General features: G+C 39.3%; 1 protein-coding gene across 3 annotated transcripts in view; it reads left to right on the top strand.

The window, feature by feature from the left end:
- Window positions 1–23,474, top strand: part of EFHC2 (EF-hand domain containing 2) — a 269,672-nt gene that overhangs the window by 197,648 nt on the left and 48,550 nt on the right. For all 3 annotated transcript variants that reach the window (XM_084788869.1, XM_084788870.1, XM_084788871.1), the window contains 3 exons: window positions 2,432–2,574; window positions 4,570–4,766; window positions 7,730–7,860. In XM_084788869.1, coding sequence (XP_084644995.1) covers window positions 2,432–2,574; window positions 4,570–4,766; window positions 7,730–7,860 — 471 coding nt within the window. The remainder of the gene's footprint in view (window positions 1–2,431; window positions 2,575–4,569; window positions 4,767–7,729; window positions 7,861–23,474) is intronic.

The raw sequence follows: 23,474 nt of genomic DNA, 5'->3' as shown, positions 1-23,474 counted from the left end.
ACATGAATAAACCTTGGGCCCTCCCAAATTAAGAGTTTGGAGAAAGGAAAAGGAACTACTGAAGGAGAATGACATAGGGCAAACAGGGAGAGAGGAATGACAAGCCTAAGAGAATGCATAATGCTGTGAGCCAAGTGATCAAAAATGCCATGGAAGAAGTTGTTGATTAGTAAAATTAGATGCAGAAAAAAGGGGCTAAGGATTTGATTTGGCATTGTGGAAATGACTGTTACTTTTTCTAAGAGTAGTTTGAGTAAAATAACCCTTTACTAGTAGAAATGGAAAGGGGCTTGGGATATGATTTACTGGTGGACTTCAGGCTTTGGGTGCCATCCACTGCATGGGGAAGATAGCAGGAAAGAAACAGTGGGGGAGAGTTCAATGCGACGAAGATAGATAACATTGGTCTGTATGTAGAAAACATTAAGCCATGCATTCTAGATCTAGCCATTTATAACTTGTTTTGGGGCAATGGGAATAAACATATCTTAAGGCAACCAGTCAAGAGTACGAGACTGTATAGTGCTAAATTGTGTGTGACATCATGGTTGATGCAAGCAATATGAGTAGATGATCACTCGGGAGGGTGGAGACTATGATCAGAACTGTTAAGGCATTTGATGATTGGCCTACATGAAAGAAATATTTGAACACACTCTGAGCTTTCTTACAATTTGCTCTGGGGACTATCTTATCCAGACTCCCTTGGTAGCATATTAATAATGCAGTTTCCTGCAAATATAAGCTCACTTGTGAGCCCATATCTCTGGTGGTGAGATTATGGATTCTACATATGTAACAAGTTCTCCAGGTGATTTTTACGTACACTGATCTTCATGAATGGCTCAATTTTATGGAGTAGGTTTATATTACCAATTGATGAGATCTCTAGAGTACAAAAGTTAAGGGGAAAATGAATGGCATATTCAAATATTCTCAGTAAACATATATACTTATAAGGTTACCTTCTAAGATGTTAAATTTAAAATAGTATTCATTTGGACTTAGATTAGACCTAGTTTAATTTGTGTTGATATTTTAGACATCTGTAACATTATAAGCCTTTCATAAGAGGGGCCTGTTGAAAACTGACATATAAGTTCAATTAGGTGCCATAGAAGGTGATTGATAGAGTATAGCTGGCTCAAACAGTATATGATGCCCATCTGAAGCCTTGTTAACTAGACACTTAGGAAAATCCAAATTGTGACCCTGCTGGTAGTTTTTCCCAGGCTGCCCTGGCAGGAACCATACAAATTCCGTGCTCTGGCTCACCCATGGTCTCAAGCTGGGATTCTTGCCACTGTGCTTTCTCAGCGCACCTTCCTGTACAATCTAAGAAAGGGATGGAAGATAGCATTTAGGCCTCTGCAAACTAGAAATCTTTGGTCATGATGGTTGGTAGCACTGTGAACACAAAAATGGATTTCAGAATAGGAGAATCTGCAAGTGATGAGCAGTCTTAGAGTTGTGGCAGGGAAGTAGTCAAGGACATGGTTAATTTTTAGCAGACACTTACAAGGGTAGTGGTTTTGATTATCAAAGACCTTTCCTAGGTCTTCCTGTTTGTTGGAAGGCTGGCATTCATTGGCTGTGAACTGCAGTTGTGCTTCTACTGAGAGACCATGGGTTACTTAGTTCACTGTTTATGCAACCAAACTTGGGAACTATTTCTTTTATCTTAAGATAGGGTCTCCGTGTGTAGCCCAGGCTGCCTTCATATGTATGTACTCAGCCTCTCCATCTGGTACTAAAGGTGTGTGTTACCATTGCTTACTTGAGAAAATTTTCAATTTTATTTGATTTAATCCTTAACCAACTAATCATGTATAGAGTTCTAAGTATATCTTCTAATGTTTATGAGCATAACTTTCTGCAAATATTTAGTGTAATACATTATAATGTAAAAAAGTATTATAGCATCCTAGCACTCAGGGAGGCATAGGCAGTTGTATCTCTGTGAGTTCGAGGCCAGACTGGTATATAAAGTGAGTCCAGGACAGCCAAGGCTACACAGAGAAACCCTGTCTCCATGTGCACATGGAGGCCAGAGATCAATCTTGGGTGCTCTCCAGGAGCCACCTAACATGTTTTTTAAAACAAGGTCTCTCACTGAACTAAGGATTAGGCTTGACTGGCTAGGTAGTGTGCCCCAGAGATCTGCCTCTCTCTCCCTTCCACTGCTGGGATCTCAAGCATATGCCACCAGGCCTGGTTTTCAGTGTATTTCCTGGACATATAAAGACCAGGAAATATTTTAGTCTACTGAGAAAAATACTTCAGTGTTTAGATTTATAACCTTAGTAAGAAGATGTTTAGACTGTTTAGAAAAGCATAAACTTCTATATTAAAGCCATGACACACCTTTATTACTTTATGTTATAGAGCATTACTTGTATAAAGCTCTAACTCTCATGTCTCTTTTATTTAGCTATGGAAACATAAGCTATATACTACGATACTTTGCAAAACTAATCACAGACAAATGTGCTGATGCAGACAGGATGTTTGTTATTGGATTTTATCTCAGTGATGGCACAATTTCAGTTTTTGAACCTGTAGAGAGGAATTCAGGTAAGAGATTTACCTTATTCAGCATTTTCCTCAGAACACTTAAATGTCTTTTTTTTTTTTAAATTACAACCTGATTTGATAGCCTAGAAGATCCAATAATGATAATTTTCTAACCATTAAATTTCTTCTTACAAAAATGTCTTAAGTGTGAACCTAAACATTTAAAAGGAAAAAGACAGCAGTGGTTGATTACCCAGGGGAAATCCCCTTTGCCACTCTATGGATTCTTTTTCTGAGGGACTTCTACAGAACTTCAGGGATTCAAAGCCATGTTTGACTGCTACTAGTTGCACTCACAGCTAGGGACCCAAGAGAGTTTTCTATTGTCCCTCTGTAATCCCAGTACTCTGGGAGGCAGAGGCAGGTGGATCACTGAGTTCAAGGCCAGCCTGGTCTACAAAACTAGTCCAGAACATCCAGGGCTACACAAAGAAACCCTTTCTCAGAAAAAAATCTTTGCCTGATTAAGAAAAGAATACAAGTTATACAAATTGAATCTTCAGAATCCATTTTTCTGTGGTACTTCTGTTTGTTCTGGCTATTGCCAAAGGTCCTGCCCTGAGGCCTGTGGAATGTTCTCCAGTGTGTTGATCCCATGGCTATTGCTAAGGACAGCCATTGACTTACAAATTATGGAAATGTAGGGCTCTGTTCTTTGTTTCAACATGTTTACAACTTTCATCTGTGCTGAAAACTCAGAAGACTAACCAGCTCAACTGGCTCTTTGAAAAAAAAGGAGTAAAAACTTTGGTTTGTACCATTTGCCAATTTACATGTTGTGAATGTCCTGATCAAGGCAAGTTTCAAGAAACCCACAAATTTTAAAAAATCCTGGCATGCGGAAGTCTGAAATTGTAACAATTAGGTATTATATTCAAGTTGATATCAGTAATAGAGTAATAAATAATTTGTACAACTAAGTCAGGCCCCAGTGTAATTTGAATAATAGAAAAATCTTAAAATATGAAATTGAGTAGGATTGAGCATATGCCATGCTCTGAATGGCCAGTGATGATCAATTCTATACATTTAAAAAAGTAATGATGAGGTCAAGAAATTGCATCGTTTGTAAAGTAGAAGGGTTATAAAATAGTGGCCATCACTGAGGACTTAATGTTGTCCTTAAGTTTCATGGCAGGATATGTCTCCCTAAAAAGATGAAAATTCAGAGACAGGGTTTCTGTAGAAGAGATTTATTTAAGCATCAAACAAAGATAAAAAATGTGGAGGGAAACAGAAGAAGCCCAGAGAACCATCAAACTGCATTGAGTTAGTGTTTCTGTCTCTGTCTGCCTGTCTGCCTGTCTGCCTGCCTGCCTGCCTGCCTTGCCTGCCTGCCTGCCTGCCTGCCTGCCTGCCTGCCTGCCTGCCTGCCTGCCTGCCTGCCTGCCTCTCTCTCTCTCTCTCTCTCTCTCTCTCTCTCTCTCTCTCTCTCTCTCTCTCTCTCTCTCTCTCTCTCTCTCTCTCTCTCTCTCTCTTCTCTCTCTCTCCCTCCATCCCTCCATCCCTCCATCCCTCCCTCTCTTCCCATCCCCCTAACCTCCTTTTCCCCTGTCCCTTTCTCCATAGTCTCATTACCTCAGGCAGGGACTAACTCATTATCTCGCTGAGTCATCCATATTACACATGTGTTGGAATTAAATCTTTATAGTAAGCTGACTTTGAACCTTTTAAATCTATACCTTGGCATGTTATATGGCTAGATGATATGCAAGTTCCATTTTTAAATTTTTGAGGAATTATGATTTCTACAGTAGTTACAGTAATTTACAGTCTCTCCAATTGTGTTTAAGAGTTACCCTCAGGGGGTAGGGGGTGTGTGGTGGCAGTGGATGCTGTTTCTTTGCCCATTGCCCCATTCTTCCCTCTCACAATGTACAACATGGCTTTGCAGATAATTTGTACAGTCTGTGCTGGAAGAGAAAATAACTAAAGGCAAGTTGTGGTTCTTTTAAGAATAAGGCAGCTCATGAACTGTTTTTTCTGTTTCTTTAGGGAATGCTGGTGGGATGTTCTTGAAAAGAAGTCGCGTGAAAAGGCCTGGACAAGAAGTCTTTAAAAGTGAATTTTCAGAATACATCAAGGCTGAAGAACTCTATATTGGAGCCACTGTGAATATTAATGGTTACCTGTTTTTTCTCCTTAATGCTGATGAGTACACCTTAAATTACATGGAGAGTAACACAGACAAGGTTTGTCTTGTACCCTTTGTATAACCATACACTTTGTATAAGTCTTGCCTCTCCACCCTTTGCAGTGTGTTTCCCTTTCTCTAGGGCCTTTTCTTCTGCATCTTGCCACTGGTTTACATTGCACATGTACACATGTGGACATGAATAATGGATCTGTGGGAATTGGCCACAGGTCCCATGACAGAGGCCCAGCCCTTGTCTCCTCTGTTTACATGCTTAGCTCTCCACTGCCCAGCATCACAGATTCCAGACACCAGCAGGAGGCAGGGCCTAGGACTGAATCAAGTTTCCTGGGTTTTTTGCTGACATCAACAATGTTTTTAGAAGGCAATTCAATAACTATAGGAAAGGAAGAAACTCTGGTGGCACATACTGTGCCATCCCATTTCATTGGCACAGGACAGCAAAGGAGGCTATGACTAAAAGGGACAAAAACCCCAAGGGAACTGAGGAGTTGCTGAGGTTGCTGGTCACTTTAACAGAGTCACCCAAGACTTCAATTAGAATCAAAGGAGAAATTTGCTCAAAGAAGCGTCTTCTTCTCCCTGTGCTTCATTTTTGAATTAATTTTAATTTTTTCGAGACATATCTAACCAGATAGCCCAGGTTGGCTTTGAATTCATTATCCTTCTGCCTTTCTCTCCTCAGTGCTACATGACAAGTTTAGACTCAGGTGAGAAATGCAATGATTAAGCAGTTAGGTTTCCAGAGACCACCAGGCCTGGGTTGGAAACTGAGCTCCACACTAATACTTTAGTTACGTATCATCTCGGAGCTTCAGTCTCCTTGTCTTTGAAATAAGAGTAACAGTGCTTGTTTGATAAAGTCGCTACAGAGGGTGGATGTGGTAATTTGTATAAGAGGCTTAGCCCTCCCTATAGGACCTGTGGCAAACCTAGTCATTGTAGCTGTTAAAAACCAAGGTTCTGGTTCGGAACAGATTCTCTGTCTCTTCTAAGAACATACAGTTCTTAGAATTGCTTGGCATGGGATTTTTTTTTTTTAACTTCACTCTGGTGCTTTCTAGTAGAAATTGTTTTAACATTCTGAGTTTTGATCCCCTTCTAGCTAGTAAGTATAGTCCAGTCTTCTTACATAGTGGGCATCAGCAGTGAGTTGCAGATCTCAGTTAGCCCTGTGGTCATTCAGAGAAACAACCCATACTCTACAGTGTGCAGTATTGCTAATCTTGGGATGTTCTGTAAATTAGTTGCAGTTGGTACAGTTTCAACTTAACATACTTTCAACTTATAGTATGTTTATTAACGCATAACTCCTTTTAAATTGAGGAACACACACACACACACACACACACACACACACACACACACACACATATATATATATATATATATATATATAAACTGCTTTGTTTTGTTTGCAGTGCTAGGGATTGAACCAGGACCTTGCACATGCTAGACAAGTAATATTCCATTCTCTTATACATCCATCCAAAACATAATATGTAGTTTAAAGGTATAAAGGGCTGGTCTCCTTTCAGTATAATAAAGTGAAAGAAGATATAACCTAGTATTAGTATCTCATGTGAAAATTACATCATTAAAAAAATACCCTTAACAAGGACATTGTAAGAAGATAAAGATTAATACACTCTCTATTACCAGTCTGAGTAGTCTTTTCAAGGGAGCTAATAGATCCTATCATAGAAATAGATGAAAGGAAATGCAAAAAAGGAGAGGGTGTGGATGACTCAGTAGGTACCAAACCACATGAATCATTTGATGGTGAAAGATAGGGAGCTTTATACCAAAGTAGCATCAGTGTTTTTTTGCCTAACATTTCATTTTCTTACTTTTGATCTCTTGGATGTAATTATTTACAACTTTATGCCTTACTTGAATAAATAAGAAATATTTTTTCTGTGTAAAAAAGCTAATCACAAAGTAGGTGACAGAAACAGTGGGCTGCCTAGACAGCAAATATATTTGGGTTACAGTGCCCATGTGGAACTTCAACACCCAGCTTTGCTGTGATTAGTACTTTGCCTGGTGACCAGCAATTCCAAGGGGACCTATCCTAATGATCTAGAGAAAATAAGTGTACATTTAGCCAGCTTTACATCTTTATTCTTTGCACCAGCATCTGTGAAAATATTGGGACTATATCTGGGAGTTATAAGAAGGTTTTATATATGAGTTAGAAGTTTTAAGAAGATTGTTTATTAAGCTTTGTTACCTGCTGCCCCTTAAGTTTAATTGTTTGAGATCTAGGACCTGGGTTAATGTCAGTCTTTGTCCTAAAGCGCTCGTTCCTAGGTAAAGACATGTACAGCTTACTTGGGGTTCATCATGTTAGTCTTGCTAGTCTCCATTATCCTCTTAAGGTACAGGGAATAAAGAAACTGCAGGATGCTCAGCCCTGAATGGAGCAGTATACCATATTCCTTCCTTAAAGCTTAGAGATCATTGTGGAAGAGGGGCACAGAAAGATTGTAGGAGCCATAGGCCATAGATGACCTGGAACCAGAATCTTCTGGGCAGAACAGAGCAACTGCACACACGAGCTCACAATGGTTGTACCAGTGAAATCCCAAGGCTGGCTGAATCCCAGCATGGGAAGTAGAATTGGACATGAAATTCCACTACTAGCCCTGGAGCTATTGACAATTGTTAGCTGCTGGGAGGAGAGTCCATTTGGTAAGGCAACCACACTTCAGAAAGAAGGCCACACATCCAAAAACACTTAGGTAGCACAGATTGATCTTGATGGGTTAACAACAAGAAAATAACACTGTTGGGTAAGTAGAGAAAGTGAGAGGACCTGAGAAGAGTTGAGGAAGAGATGAATGTGATCAAACCACAGTGTATGAAATTCTCAAAGAACTAATAGTAAGAATGATGATGATGATGGTAGTGGTGGTGGTGATGATGGTGATGGTGGTGGTGATGATGATGATGGCCTCCTGAAATCTCATGCATATGTCCTGTTTTTACTCCTTCAAGTTTCCATATAGCAACTTTGAACTTGCCATACAGAAGCTGAAACAAGAAAAATCAAAATCAAGAGAGATCACGCAGGTGTTTGCAGCTGCTGATCCTAATCACACGAAGTTGATACCTTACAATAAATTCAGGTAAGCCATGTTCCGCTAGCAATACTCTGCCCAAAGAACAGAAAGAACCATTTCATTTCTAGTGCTTTCCAATCAGTCACCTATATGGTTTTCTATTAGGAACTGGGATTTCCTTGCCTTTGTACTGTAATATTCTAGTAAGGTTTATGTAGTTACATATGAGAAGTTGATACATGGGAATGGAGACAAAAGTTAGTTCCTGATTATCGGAGAGAAAGTCACGTGTATATTTCAGTGTGCCTGTATGTTCACATATTTCTGCATTCTGAAAGATATCAAAGACTTTGTCTTAATTTCCTTCACTTTTGTAAATGTTATAAACAGTAGTAGTGAGAAATAACATATGAAATCATGAGCATTATTTTCTCATAGGTAAAGTCGAATTCTGGGGCTTCCCAGTAGCTGATCTCTGCAGAAACCCAGGGAAATTCATGCGCGGGGTGTAAAAGCTCTCTGCTTGAAAACAAAGTGATTGGAGGGTTTAGGAGAATGTAAATTAAATCACAGATGGAGGACAAAGGGGATTTTCTCTTTAGTCTGAGACTCCTGGCTTCTGTAAATAGTGGCTAAAAGCTATATATAGTATATTGGGCTTGATGCAGTCAAGATGTAAGGGGGGGAAATGAGGATAGGAGCCCAGATGGGAGTGCCAACGAGGACTTTCCAAATGTATATTTACAGTTGCCTGTTGCATCACTACCTGGTAGCCTGGAGCCCATGATGAGGCCTCACGTTTTCCATGAGTTCATTTATTGTTATAACAGAGCTCTTCTGGGTCTTCAAAATGTCCTTTTGAGAATAACCGACAGAGGACATATTTTTATTTAGAATTGCTAACTTTCTGGGATCAATAAGATTCGATGGTTCTTTGTTATTATGCATTATCATCTACACATGTTCCTGCTGTTCTGGAAGAGAAATGGAGACAGAGTAAGCAGCAAAGATAATTACTCAGACTGTGAACTAATGGGAAGCATTGGAGGAGAAAACAAGAAATTTCCATCAGAAATGAGGGAGTGGTTTTGTTTTATTATCTTGTGTCCTTTTACAAAAGCATTGCTTCTCCCAGTACTCTCACAAAGACTATTGAAAATTCTTTGGTGTGTTCACGGGACCTTTTGGGAAACACTTTGGCCAGGAAAGATATCCAAGGAAAAGAAATTGGTGTGCAAATAGAGGCCTCACCCTAATTGTGGATATGATAAAGGGACACCACGCTGTATGATTGGAAGGATAGCCACCAGACACTGTGGACTTATACAGAAACAAACAGCCCACCTCTCCATCCCAGAATTCCATGGCACAACAACCAGGTTAATCCTGGCCTGAAAAACACCCAGACTTCAGCCAACAGGGCCTTGATTGCTGGGTCTGTTTGTATTTCCATGCCATCACTTCTTTTTTTCTCTAGCCCTGTCTTTTGGCTCCACTGGCTGCCTTTCAGGTTTTCAAACACATCAAGCTCTTCCTGCTTCCAAGCCTATACACTGAGTTCTCTCTGCCTGGAAGGTCCTTACCACTAGCCTTTCCAGGGAAAATCATAGGACTTTTTATTACCAGAGTATTTGTTTCTATCTGAGGATCCTAAGTAAATACCCACTGTTATTCTTAGAGCTTTGCTTATATTTCGTCACAGCATATAACACAGTTTGTAATTGTTTTACTTAGAGATCTTGCTTACTTGGAAGAGTGATTGTGTGTGTGGACTTGGGTGTGTTTTCTTCTTATAGACAATGTGAACTTTCTGAGGGAAAGACCCTTGATAATTGTGTCCCCTATAGTATCTCTGGACTTCTCATGCTAAGCTGCATGCAGACACACAGTCATTGAATGAAATGAGCCACTAGCGTTATTCCTGGATGCTCTAGTTTGGAGGTGGCTGCATAAGCCTTGCATTTGTAAATTGTCTTTTGCTACAGTGTAATGCCCCATGCTGCATTATATATGAAGAAAAGAGATTTATTTAACTTCTAGTTTTGGAGGCTCAAGGTCATAGCCCCAGTATCAGCTCTAGTCTGGTAAAGACCTTGATACAGCAGACGGCATTGTGGTGGGAATACGTGGAAGACAGTGGAGAAGCTGATCTTCTTTTAAGAAACAATCCCCCTTAAAATAGTTCATGAAAATCCATGACAACCATATTTATCTCTTCCCTGAGGCAGAGCACTTTAGTGACCTAACCGCCTCCTATCAAACCTCTTCCCCTCCCTCCCTCCCTCCCTCCCTGCTCTCTTCTTCTCCTTCTCTCATCTCTCTATCTCTCTATCTCTATTTCTATCTCTATCTCTATCTCTCCGTAGCCTTGGCTGTCCTGGACTCACTTTGTAGACCAAGCTGTCCTCGAACTTACAGCAATCCATCTTCGTCTGCCTCCCCAAGTGCTGGGATTAAAGGCGTGCACCACCATGCCCAGCAAGCTTCATCTCTTAAAGATTCTTACTATCTCTCACATCACCATCCTTGGAAAAGAATCAAACTTCTAATGCAGAGAAAATGGTAACCAACCCAGGTCACTTTCTAAATTAGAGTATAGTCCAGATGTTCTGGTCCATGTTACATTTGCAGGTTGGACATTAAGTTCCTGGGCTTGTGTACTTGGTCTCTGCACATCTTCAGTCTCTTCTCTTGCTTCTCACATCCTAACCTGGGCAAAGACAAAGGAACTCTATAGCTGTTCACTTTCAAATTACTCTTAATTTAATGTTTTGCTCTGTGCTTTCACTAGTTCATAAATATAAGTTGCATGACTGAGTGCCCTTTATCTAGCCATGACCACTCTGGTTCTAACATAAAGATGTTTCAATTGATATTTCTATATTAATTCCTCAAACTTATTGTTCCCTTTCAGTATAGAAACCTGGCGTCTTTGGACTTTCTCCCTATTGGATGTTCCTTAGGTATCCCTAGATAAGTTTTCTTAATTGATCCCATTTTCTTTTTTTAAAGATGTGTTTATTTGTGTGCATGTGTGTGCGTGCGTGCATGCATTCATGTGTTTGTGTGTACCTGACTTTATGTGTACCACATGCATGCAGGAGCCTGTGGAAGCCAGAAGAGGGCATAGGGTCACTTAGAACTATACTTACAGGTGATTGTAAGCTGGCCTGTGGGTGCTAGGAAATGAATTCAGGTCACCAGTAAGTGATCTGGACCACTCAGCCATCTCTACAGCCCTTTGATCTCATTTTCTTCTCCCATTAAATTGCGTCTGTTCTGTTAAAGGTCACCTCATGTGTTCTAGGGCCAGGTCACCTTATGTGTTCTAGGGCCAGGTCACTTCATGTGTTCTAGGACCAGGTGAGTGATCCATCTAACTCCTGTCTCTCCCACTCAGCTTTGGAATTGCATCTCTTCGCTCCTCTAGAATCGCTTGCTGCTTTCTGACTGAAAATCCATTGTTGCTGTTAAGCTTTCAGTCATTGTCTTTAACTCTGAAGAAGTGATCTTCCATTTAAAAGTCTCATCCTGCAAAATTTCTCCCAAGTTACCCTCTTAAAGCCTGATTAGGTTTTTCCTTTCTCTAAAGCCTGTACTAACTCTTTATTGTCTCTGGGACAAACCGTAGTTACTCAGTATATCATTTATGAGTTTGGTCACAGTCTCTTTCTTGCCTACCTCTTTATTTCCAACTTGTTGGCATAATTTTCCAGAAGCCATAATTTCCTGAGCACTTACTATGGGCTGGTAGGTGTGCTGAAATGTTTTACATTTACTTTACATTGGGAGGCCCTTGTTGTTTACTTTTTCTTCCTCCACAGTCCTCACAAGTACAATTGATGTTTACTGAATAATTTAACGAATGAGTTCATTTCTCTAGCAATGTTAAGTCTAAAGCTTGCAGAGGACAAATAATTGATTGCTTTGCACCGAGGAAGGGCCATTGTCTCTGGCTTATTGAAGACAGGGAAAGCTAGGTCTGGCTCTCACCAGAAAAGCGATCTCCTTATATCTCCTTGTACATCTATACTTGTTTTTCTAAGGTTCTTTGTGTACTCTGACCTTCTGAAGCTCTTAAAATGTGGCGCTACAATGAACTTGTTAAATGTTTCCTTCTCTGATTCATGCATGGAAATAATAAACACAGTAGAAGCTTCTTGGTTTCGCTCCTGTGGTCCCAGTACTCTGGCAAAGAGGCCTACCTGCCACCTGTTATGTACCTGGGACTTAGGGGCTGATACCTCTTGTATTGTCTATTGTCTATTCTTCCTTTTTTCTTCCCACGAAAACGTTGGGTTCAGGAGCTAATAAACCACACCCTGCACCGTGGTTGATTGTAGACTCAGCTGGAGGCCTCCCCTGAGAATGTCCCAGTATAGATATGATAGCATGTCAGGGCAGGTCAGAAAGTCATGGATAATAGTTATTTTTTTAAAGATTTTTAAAAAAGATTTAGCTTATTTTATGTGTGTAAGTATTTTGCCTACATATATGTATGTGCGTGTGTGTGTGTGCGTGTGTGTGTGTGTGTGTGTGTGTGTGTGTGTGTGTGTGTGTGTGTGTGTGTGTTTGGTGCCCCAGGAGGTCAGAAAAAGGTATCCAATTCCCTGGAACTGTAGTTACAGATTATTGTTAGCCACCATGCAGATCCTGTGAGCTGAACCTGGGTCCTTTGCAGGAGTACTCAGTGCTCTTAGCTGCTGAGCCATCTTTCCAGCCCCATGGTTCTTTTCTTTCTTTCTTTTTCTTCATGTAGTAGATCTTTCTGTTTTGTCTTATGGAAATCGCCAATTCTGCCTCTACACAGGACCTGTTTCTCTATGACCCTTTATTCCCTGACAGAGTCACCTATACAGTCTACTGATCATTATCAGAGAGAGTGCAGTGGGTCTAGACTCAGCCTAGACCTGGCCTGGCAGGCATAGGATTTCACAGACTTGGGAACAAAGGCAGGATGAACCTTCCTAGAGTGGCCTCAAGACTCCAAAGCACAGGTGGCACCAACAGTAAGAGTTCTCTATCAGGGAAGATATAGCCCATCTCTCCTGGCCTCCTCTCTGAGCCTTGAGCTAGCCATCAGGGATGGTACCTGATTCTTTGTAGCTGTGTGTGTTCTTGGTACCATGCAGGCTCCTGTTTTCTCACTACTTAGGTGAAAGTTCTCAAAGTGCAGGGTCTATGGCAGTTCTTCCATTGTCTTTCCCAGGTCCCTTTAGTGAACACAATAAATGATTACACAGCTCCTCTCTAGACCCCTGTTATTAATTGAAAGGCCAGTGGTTCTTTTGTGAACGTTGTATAATAAATTCCTTCTAAGATTTAGAGCCTTGAGTAAATGTTCTCACTTATAAAACTGAAATTTATCCTGAGGGAGGTGGTGTGCTATAAATAGATCTGACTGCTGATTTGGGAGCTGGCAGACCCAGATCCAAACCTAAGCTCGTTCATTTACAAGTCCGGTGGCCTTGGGCACATTACTGAGTGATTTTTCATCTGTGAAATAGGTACACCAATACCCACTACATAGAACGGTTGTGATTTGTTACAGTTTGTAAAGTTCTTATTATAGCACACTATCATATTGCGTGGTGGGAATGCAACACAGTGAAAAATTTCATTCTCATAATTGCAACCTGGTATCACAGTAGTGGCTATCATCTACAACCTGTATGATGTTTTCAGTGTTTCAGTAAACTGTCCTTTTACTCATGATAGCCTCTTTCAAAACATTCTTAAATGAGGTTGAAATGGAAGTCTTAAAAAGTCTTGGATCCATGAAGATAGAAAATAAAGAACCGTCATTTGTAGATGCAGGTTAGGAACATTATTATCATCTACTCTTTAGTGTCTTTTGCATCAAGGAAGTACATTGTATGTGCTTTGAACATGGTAATGGTTTCATCCTGATTTTCTAAGATAGTCATCTCTCCCTTTTTTGTGCTTTTGCTATATCTTTATTTGGACTGGTTTGATTACACTAGTCCTGCTTTGTTTCATTGTTTTGGGGTACATGTATGTGTGTGTGTGTGTGTGTGTGTGTGTGTGTGTGTGTATGTGTGTGTGTGTGTGTTGTATTTAAATGATGCATGTATGTGGTACCTGAGTACATATATGGGCATGCATGCACTTGTGCATGCCAAAGACATTGGAAGCCCTCCTCTCTCACTTTCCTCTCTTTTTTTGAGGGAGGAAGGGACAGAGAGAGGCGGGGGGTATCTTTCACAGAACCTGGAGCTAGGCTGGAAGACAGCAAGTCCCAGGAATCCTCTGGTCTCCACCCTCCATGGCACTGGAATTATAGGCATGGAAGCAGCCATATCTGGCTTTTGTAATGGGCATTGGGAATTTGAATTCAAGTCCTCATACATGAATTCAAGTCCTCATGCATGCACAGCAAGCATTCGTATCCTCTGAGCTATTACTGTTATTTTTCCCTTTTGAGGTATGGTTTTTCTGTAGAGCTCAGGGTATCCTTGGCTTCATGATCTTTCTGCCTCACAACCCCCAAGGGCCAAGATTACAGGCATGTGCCACTGTGACCAGCTACTTACTATTGGTTTTTATTGTGAACTGATATCCTTTAATAAAGGCATTAGTCTGTGCATGTAAACATGAGCTGTTTTGAATCAGGCAGTATGTCCTTAACTTACAGAATATTTTTGAGATGAGGACCTCAGCATACATTATTGAAAATAATGTTAATTTTCTATTCTTTTATTTTTTTTTGAACATAACATTTCAAACCTTCCTGAAAAGTTGAAGAAATTTTATTTAATTCTGTCATTGTCTTATGGTTTTGTTTGTATTGGGCAGGGCTTAGTTTTATAAAGCAAACTTCTCTTTGGCCAATTAAGCAAGAAAAGAATGTATTAAAAAGATCCTGGGTGGCTCACTATATCTTCAGAAGAGCTAGAGAAATAAGCTTGCAGCTACATTGTAGGAACAGTGCCCAGTATCAAGCTGTAGAACTTGTCTGATGAGAAAATGACCTCTGTTACTAATGACACCACCCACAAGTCATTGCTACACTCTGCATTCCTGCCAAGAAGTAAATTTTTCCACACTGTTTTCACTACCTAGAGTTCTTTGTCAGCCTGGCAAATCGGTGCTTTCTGACACCAAATGTGGCTTGCACTGAACTGATTTCTCATGTTACTTTCTTCTGAGGCAAATGTTTTGTAAGCTTCTTGATTGGTAGAATGTGAGTCACCTGCATGTGTCTAACTGCTCAGAAGGCTGGAAAATTGAGCTCTGACTCACATGTTGCCTGTGACAGAAAATACAATGTGGGAATGTCCCTGAATTCAGAAAGATAATTTAAAAGGATTCTCTTCTTTGTCCAAAGTTTTAATTGGATGAGTACATCCTGGAGGTCTATTGAATAGCATGGTGATTATAATGAATTATAATGTATTATGTACTTGAAATTTTAAATATTCTCACCACACACTCACACACACATACATGTGCGCACACACACACACACATACACAGGTAACTGTTAGGTAGTGGATGATTAATTAGCTTTATTTAAATCATTTCACAGTGTATATTATTTTTTACTTCCAATTATACTTTAATACAACTGGATAAATGAAAAGCTACATAGACGACATCTTACTCATTGCCACACACACTGCAAGGATTGAAAACCCAAGCCAACCAGGCAATACAAATGTATGTAATCATTAGGGACTTAAACTAGACTTAGCAAACCAACCAAAACACCTTATTTAAGTGCCAGAGAATTCTGTTTTGGCACACTAACTAAATCTGGTACAATGCCTTTACATGTGCTTGATTACTTTTTCAGTGTTTGAAAACCTAAATTAATTATCGTATATGATGGTAATAGGTTAGATCCAAGCTCAAAGATTGCAAGCTGGCAGTTACTTAGGTTGGTTTTGGTATTGTGTTTTTGTTTGCTTGTTTGCTTTGTTTAATGCTTTAAAGTAGGTGATCAGACATCAAAACCCATGTAGCTGATGCCTGTTAGGAAACAGACATTAAACAGTAACCAGGTGTGGCTGAGTGCTACCCGTTCTGCTTAGACTTGGTTGTTTTTTAGTTTTGTGACATCATACACACAGTATATTTTGATTATATCCATCTACCTGCACACTTAAAGGCTATTATTCTTTTGAGACAATGGCTTACTGTGCAGCTCTGGCTAGCCTAAAACTAGATATATAGGCCAGGGTGGACTTTAATTCACTTTTTAAAAAACTGTATGCTATCTCTAAGACAATGTCATAAAAATTCTAGTCTCTTTGGACTAATCTGTAAATTTTGAGCAATTCTAATCAGAATTACAAAATAGGCCTTTATTGTTACTGCTGTTCAGTTTGATTTCATTTCTTAGGACTAGGAAGAAGAGATTGGTTTATGGATTAGGAAGAATTAGGTATTGATAACAGCCAAAAATGATAAGAATATTAAAATATAGATACTAGGAGTTTACATAATTTACAGGTATTTTAAAATATAGTTTTCTAGCAGAGGAATAAACTGAGTACCAATGAAATAGAGTACCAAGACAGGAAAAGACTCACATTTATGGTCTTAAACATAGGATAGGAAGAACATTTCAAATCAGCAGGTAAAAGGGTTTGCAGTAGAGATTTTGGTGACAATTAAACATCATTTTTATTTTGTTAGGTGACAATGTCTAAAAACCAAAATAGGAAAGATTAACTACAGGAAATTTATATATATAGAAGATACCATAAACAAGTATAAAGAACAAGAGACAGACACAGAAAATATTTATAAATTGTATAAGAACCAGGAGATTGGGCTGGAGAGATGGCTCAGCTGTTAAAAGCTAGGCTCACAGCCAAAAATATAGGAACCAGGAGATTAACATCTGGGGCTCATTGGAAAAAAAAAACTCTCTAAAACCAAGAGACAAAAACAGATCAAAGACAAGAAGAGGCAGTTCACAGAAGAAATACAGACAGCCTTTAAACTTATGCGCAGATGACCAATGCTGATACAAGATAAAGTATGAGATATTCCACCAATGTTGGCATCATTGTAGTTTTAATAATAATAATAATAATAAAAAGACAAGGTCTTTCTATGTAGCCAGGCTGGCTTTGTCTCTTGGGCCCATTGCAATGATCCTCCTACCTCAACATTTCAAGTGTCAGGAACTCAGGTGTTATGCCACTGTATCCAGATTATTCCCACATTTTAAAATAATCTATTTTGCCAACTTCAGATAGGTAAGCTGGGAAGAAATGTTCTAAACATTTGGGGTATAAGTTAGTTCATCATTCTAGAGGATAATTAGCAACATCTACCTGATATTTGCCTAGTACCTAGACTTTTAGAAATAAATGTTTTCATTTGCAAGTTTTTGACAAATGGATTGATATAGGGTTGTGTATATACATATGTTTGTAGATAAACATGAACTTAATTGTGGAAAACTATAATAGCAAAGGGAAAAATCAGAGCCCCAGTTGTAGACTAGCTAGGTGCAGTCTATCACACTGATATTCCTTCGTCATTAAAAAGAATGAAGTAGGCTAGATATGCACACCTGAAGAGATGATCGGTATCCAGGGTTGGTTAAATAAGGCTGCAGTAGTGAACAACTCCATAATGTCAGGGAATTACCAAGGAGAGACTTGATACCCTATGAGCATATACAGGGGGAAGAGGTCCCCCTCAGACACAGACATAGGGGAGGGGAGTAGGGGGGAAGTGGGAGGGAGGGAGGAATGGGAGGATACAAGGGATGGGCTAACAACTGAGATGTAATATGAATAAATTAATAAAAAATTAAAAAAAATAAAGTAGTAGGAGATGATGTATTGTTTAAAGCTTCCAGAAAGTACTAGTAATAGATGCTGACAGCATGCTCTGGGCAAAGTCAAGGGTTTCAGAATCACAGACCTAGGTACAAGTTTTTTTTGAGTCAGTATTCCATTATGATTATTGATAATAGTCAGATAATCTTAATGTGCTTAAAGTTTTTATGCGACAAGACAGAGGGGGCTCATTTTGCTTGTAAATGATTAGTTCTTTGTTCTTCCAGTCCAGTCTCCATAGCAATACCATTATCACCTTGAGCTGCCTTGAAATCATATTTTTTCTTATATAGATCAAAACTCAACCTAAATGAGTTCTAGGTCACAAAAGGAAACTTATTTTTGTGTCTATTGTTTTATGTCTTATATCTTAGTTCAACAAACACCTGAACATTAACAAGATAGATTATTTTATATAAGCATGACTACACTATTCTAGAGGTTTAAAATTAAATTTTGAGATAGGATGCTTTTGTCTTTAATTTTCAAATTCTCATCAGATTAACCCCCAAATCTCACCTATTACCTTTTTTACTTAACATTTTATGAACATTTTCACACATCTTTGCATTTAAGCATTTTCCTATATATCTTTTTATTTTCTTTCAGCTTCTGTAGACAGGATTTTTCTGTGTAGCCTTGGCTATCCTCAAACTCGCTCTGTAGGTCAGGCTGGCCTCAAACTCAGATATTATTCTCCCTCTGCCTCCAGACTACTGGGATTAAAGTCAAATGCCACCACACCTGGGTTTTCCCATAAATCTTATTTTATTTTTTACTTCCATTAATTATTTTGTTCAAAACATGGTATATAATATTCATACATGTATATAATGTGCTTTCATTAACCACACCCCCATTACCTTCTTTCCTGTTCCTAACCTACACTCCTTCTCTCCCAACTTCATGTGTGCGCTTCCTCCCCCTTTCTATCTCCCACCCCTTCTCTCCCTCCTCCCCTTCTCTCATATCCACTGAGCCCATTTAGCAGTATCTGTATATTCATGGGTATGGGACCCTCTCCTATAGCATGAGTAGCCATTCAGGACCCATATCCCTGAAGAAAACTTACTCTGCCTCACCCAACAACCATCAATTATCAACAGCTCTTTATATAAGAACGTGACTTCACGAGATCCTCCCTGATCCATACCAGAAGTTTGGCTGTCTTGATCTCACACATGTCTTGTGCATGCAGTCCCACCCATGATGCACACCCATGTGTGCATCTGTGCTGTCATGTTTCGCAAATACTATTTTACTATAATATCTACTCCCTCTGGCTCTTACATTTCCATCCACGTGTCTGCAGTGATCCCTGACCCTTGAGAGTAAGGGATGTGATATAGATGCTCCACTTAGACCCCAATACTCCACAGTCTTTTATTCTTGGCATATTGACCAGTTATGGGTCTTTGTATTAATCCCCATATAAAAAACAAGTTCCTCTGATGATAGATGAGAGATCTCTTAATCTATGAGTATAAAGATAAGAACTTAGGAAGCAGGTTATCACTATGGCCATTTATCTTAATTCATTTTAATTTTGATAGAAAGGTTGCTTTTCTTTAATATTTATAAATGCTTATAATTTATTTATATCATTGTCTTTTGATGTAAGATTTGTGTTTGGTGAAATGTACATAATTAAGTGCATATTACTGAGTTTTGACATGTGTATATATTTGAAATTTCCCAATTTTCTATTAAGAAATACAGTATTGTCATTCCTCCAGAAAGTTCTACATGTCTCATCCCAGTCAGTCTCAGCCGACATATCCCATTCAGGAAGCATCCACTGTTCTGATATCATCTTTTTAGAATTTTTTCTGTCCTAGAATTTTATATAAATGGAAATATACAATATGTACTCTTTTATGGCTTATTCCTTTCAGCATATTTTGTATTCATTTTATACTATTCAGTATATCTGCCCTTTTAAAATTACATTTTGTGTGTGTGTTTGGCTGCTTCACACATGTACATATGCACATGTCACAGTATTGTATGGGAAGTCAGAACACAACTTGTAGGAGTTTCTCTTTTTTCCATCTTGTGGGTTCCAACGATTGAACCTGGGTTGTGAGGCTTAGTGGCAAATGTCCTGTTGTTAGTGGTAGCTTTATTTTGTTTAATTTTTATTTTACAAAAACAAACCAGGTATAATGATGCATGCTTATAATACTAGCTTTTGGGAGTAGAGGCAGGGGTATCAAAAGTTCACGGCTACCTACAGGCTACATGTTGAGTTAAGGACAGCTTAGGACATATGAGACTTGTCTTAAAAGTTTGGTGTTAATAATGGCAGCAACAAACAACCTTTTCAGACTCCTCTGAAAAATGGTTGAACTCTTCTCTTTTTTTAGTGTCGCTAAGTTCAAATCATTGATTTTTCCCCCTCTGATGATTGCTTTCTGCAATATGATTAAAAAGCCTTCAGCTACCTTGAAATCTCTAAGATGTTCTCAGATATTTTAGTTGAACACTTTTGTGATTTCATCTTTCACTTTAAAAGTTATTTTTAGATTTATTTATTTATTTTTTAATTTTTTATTAATTTATTCTTGTTACATCTCAATGGGACCTCCTCCCCCTCTATATGCTCATAGGGTATCAAGTCTCTTCTTGGTAACCTGCTGTCCTTCCTCTGAGTGCCACCAGGCCTCCCCCTCCAGGGGACATGGTCAAATTTGAGGCACCAGAGTTCGTGTGAAAGTCACATCCCACTCTCCACTCAACGGTGGAGAATGTCCTGTCCATTGGCTAGATCTGGGTAGGGGTTTAAAGTTTACCACCTGTATTTATTTTATGTGTATTGAGTATTTTGCCTGTAGGTATGTATGTGTACCATGTGCATGCATGGTGCTTGAGGAACCCAGAAGATGGCATGTGATTGCCCAAGACTGGAGATATAGGTGGTTATGAGAGGTAATAGGGGGGCAGGAATTGTACCCTAGTCCTCTGCAAGAACAAGTTCTCTTAACCAACCACTGCACCAACTCACCTGTCCCTCAGCTTTCACTTATTTATTTATTTATTTATTTATTCACTTTACATCCTGGTCATAACCCTATCCCTCATCCCTCCTCACTTCCCAGACCACTCTCCTTCCCATCCTCTCCCTCTTCCCATCCCCTATTCCACAGTAAAAAGGCCCCCCTCCCATCTACCCTAGTTCATCAAGTCGCATCAGGACTGAGCATGTCCTCTTTCCCTGTGGCCTGGCAAGGCAGTCCCACCAGGGAGAAGTGATAAAAAAAAAAGCTAGCAAGAGATGACATGTCAGAGACAGCCCCCACATGAAACCTGAGTTGCCCAACAGCTTCATCTTTTTAGGGGGCATTAGGTCAAGCCCATACAAGGGCATTGGTTGGTGCTTCAGTCTCAATAATATTTTTATTATTATCTGGGAATTTCTCATCATGACCCCATCACACTCACTTTCCAGTCCTCAAAGATCTACCCTTTGCCCCCCACCCAAATAAAAGAAGGAAAAGAAGGAGAAAGAGAGAAGAGGAGCAGGAGGAGGAGGAGGAGGAAGAGGTAGAAGAAGGAGGAGGAGGAGAAGATGATGATCATCTGACTTTTGTTGCCCATGTAATCACTGGAGTATGGTCAAACTCCTGGCTGCCAGCCCCTTAAAGAAAACTGAGTCTTTCCCTACCTTCAACCCCACCAGAAGCTCTCCATTATGGAGAGCTGCGCTTCAGCATCCTTATCACAATTCTTAAGATATCTCTTCTATGGTTTCCTGTCTAGGCCATTTCTTGGGGGGACTGTGATGAGGTAGGGGTAAAAGTTGTCATATATGCATTCTATGTCCCTCTTTCTCAACTGTGAGTCTTCAGTCATCAACACCACGACAAAATAGCTTCCTTGCCCCTTACCTTCAGTGGGAGCACAGATCGTGGACTTCCACATGATCTCCACTATCACAATATGCCATGGACCTCAGCATTGTCTCCAGTGGCAGTACAGACCACAGACATCAACAGGGCCCTTTGCTGCAGCACAGGCTACAGACACCATAGCTCTTGCCAGCAGCACGGGCCAAGGACATCAACATGGCCTCAGGTGTCAGTGTAGGCCACTGGTATCAACATGGCTTCAGGCAGCAGCACAGACCATGGCCAATCACATGGCCTTTGATGGAAGCACTAGCCAGGGATATCAATATGACCTCAGGTGGCAGCACAGACTACAGACATCTTCGTGGCCTTTGTGGTAACAAAAGCCATGTAATTTTTTAAGTGTATAATTCACCTCAAATTTGCATATGTTGTAAAGTAGAGCTCACAATCCAATCTTAATGTTCTTACAGCACTCACTTAAAATTCTCACATTATAGGCCAGAGTATTTTGCCTAAGAAAACAGAATTCTAAAACTTTAAAATATAATTTAAAAACCTTTACAGTTCAAATGTTCAAATTCTTAATTAAATTTGTGACAATGTACTGCCATTCTGTTTTTATTCTACTAAAGTTATAAATTCCCCTTGTAAAAGAATCTGAAAAAGGTTTTCTTCTGTTTCTCCTATAGTTTTAATAATTTCCCTATATAGTGAATTCCCATAACATCAATGTTAATTGAAGGAGAGTATATCAATACATTTTAGGATATTTAAATACTGAGGCTATGTGGCTTTTAAATTAAGTATTTCATTTGTTATTATTTAGAGTGACAATTTCATATCTCTTAGTATCTCAAAGTCATGGCTTTCTAGCTCTTTAATAGCAGATGTAGGAGAATCCTGTGACATGCTCAGAAGTCATGTGAGTGTGTGTGTGTGTGTGTGTGTGTGTGTGTGTGTGTGTGTGTGTGTGTGTATGTGTGTGTGTGTGTGTGTGTGTGTGTAATTATCACTTGTCATACATATAATTAGAATTAAAAACTTTTAGACCTCTCACCTGGGGAATAAAAGATAGTACTCTTTCCTTGACCTAAATTGGGGCAGATGAAATGGAGCATTTGTGAGTTTAGATGTGTTTTCCATCAGTCATAAAACTGTATAGGTTTTACTGTGTATAGATTAAATATAAATTGAAAAGTTTTAAACTCATATGTAACCTTATAAAAAGAGTCCTTACTCACTTTTAAAAAACATATTTACTGTCTGCTCTTGACATTATAATATAATGTCATTCCCTTTTTCCTTTCCTTCTATCTAAATCCTCCCATGCATACTCCAGCTTTGCTCTCTTTCAAATTCAGTCTTGCTCTCTTTCACATTAATGCCTTGTTTTTCTGTAAATGTTACACACACACACACACACACACACACACACACACACACACACACACACACCTGTTTCTAAATACATAAATACAACCTTCTCAGTTTCTATAATGTTACTTCCATGAGTATGTTTTCAGGACTGACTGTTTGGTACTGCATAGTCAATTGATGTGCCCTTCTTTGCCTAGGAATATTTTTTTTCTAGGAAGACTTTTCTTCTGTTCTCCAAAACCCTTAATTGTTTGCAGTTCTTTGTATAGGGCTGAGGCTTCCAGGGCTTTACACAGCCCAGTCCATAATAAGCATATCTATTATTACTGCCCTTGTTCAGGTCAGGCGTAGGCGGCCATGTTGGTGAGACTTCGTAGCTTTTGATATTTCTGTGACATACAATCTCACAGCAAATTCCCACTTCATCTGGATCCTAGATTCTTTCTAACCTCTTCTTCTATTATATTTCCCAAGCCTTTGGTGCAGTTGTGCTATAGATGTTTGCCTTAGAACTGTGTTTCACAACTCTACATTTTGATCGGTTGTAGTTTTCTGAAATGTTTTCCATCTGTTGCAAGGAGAAATTCCTTGATGAGGGGCAAGGACTATACTTTTCTGTAAGAACAATGAA

Source organism: Acomys minous (genome assembly GCF_964271855.1).
Source record: "Acomys minous genome assembly, chromosome: 7".
NCBI lineage: Eukaryota > Metazoa > Chordata > Mammalia > Rodentia > Muridae > Acomys > Acomys minous.
Note: the sequence above shows the minus strand (reverse complement) of the source record. Positions and strands in the feature narration are given on the sequence as shown.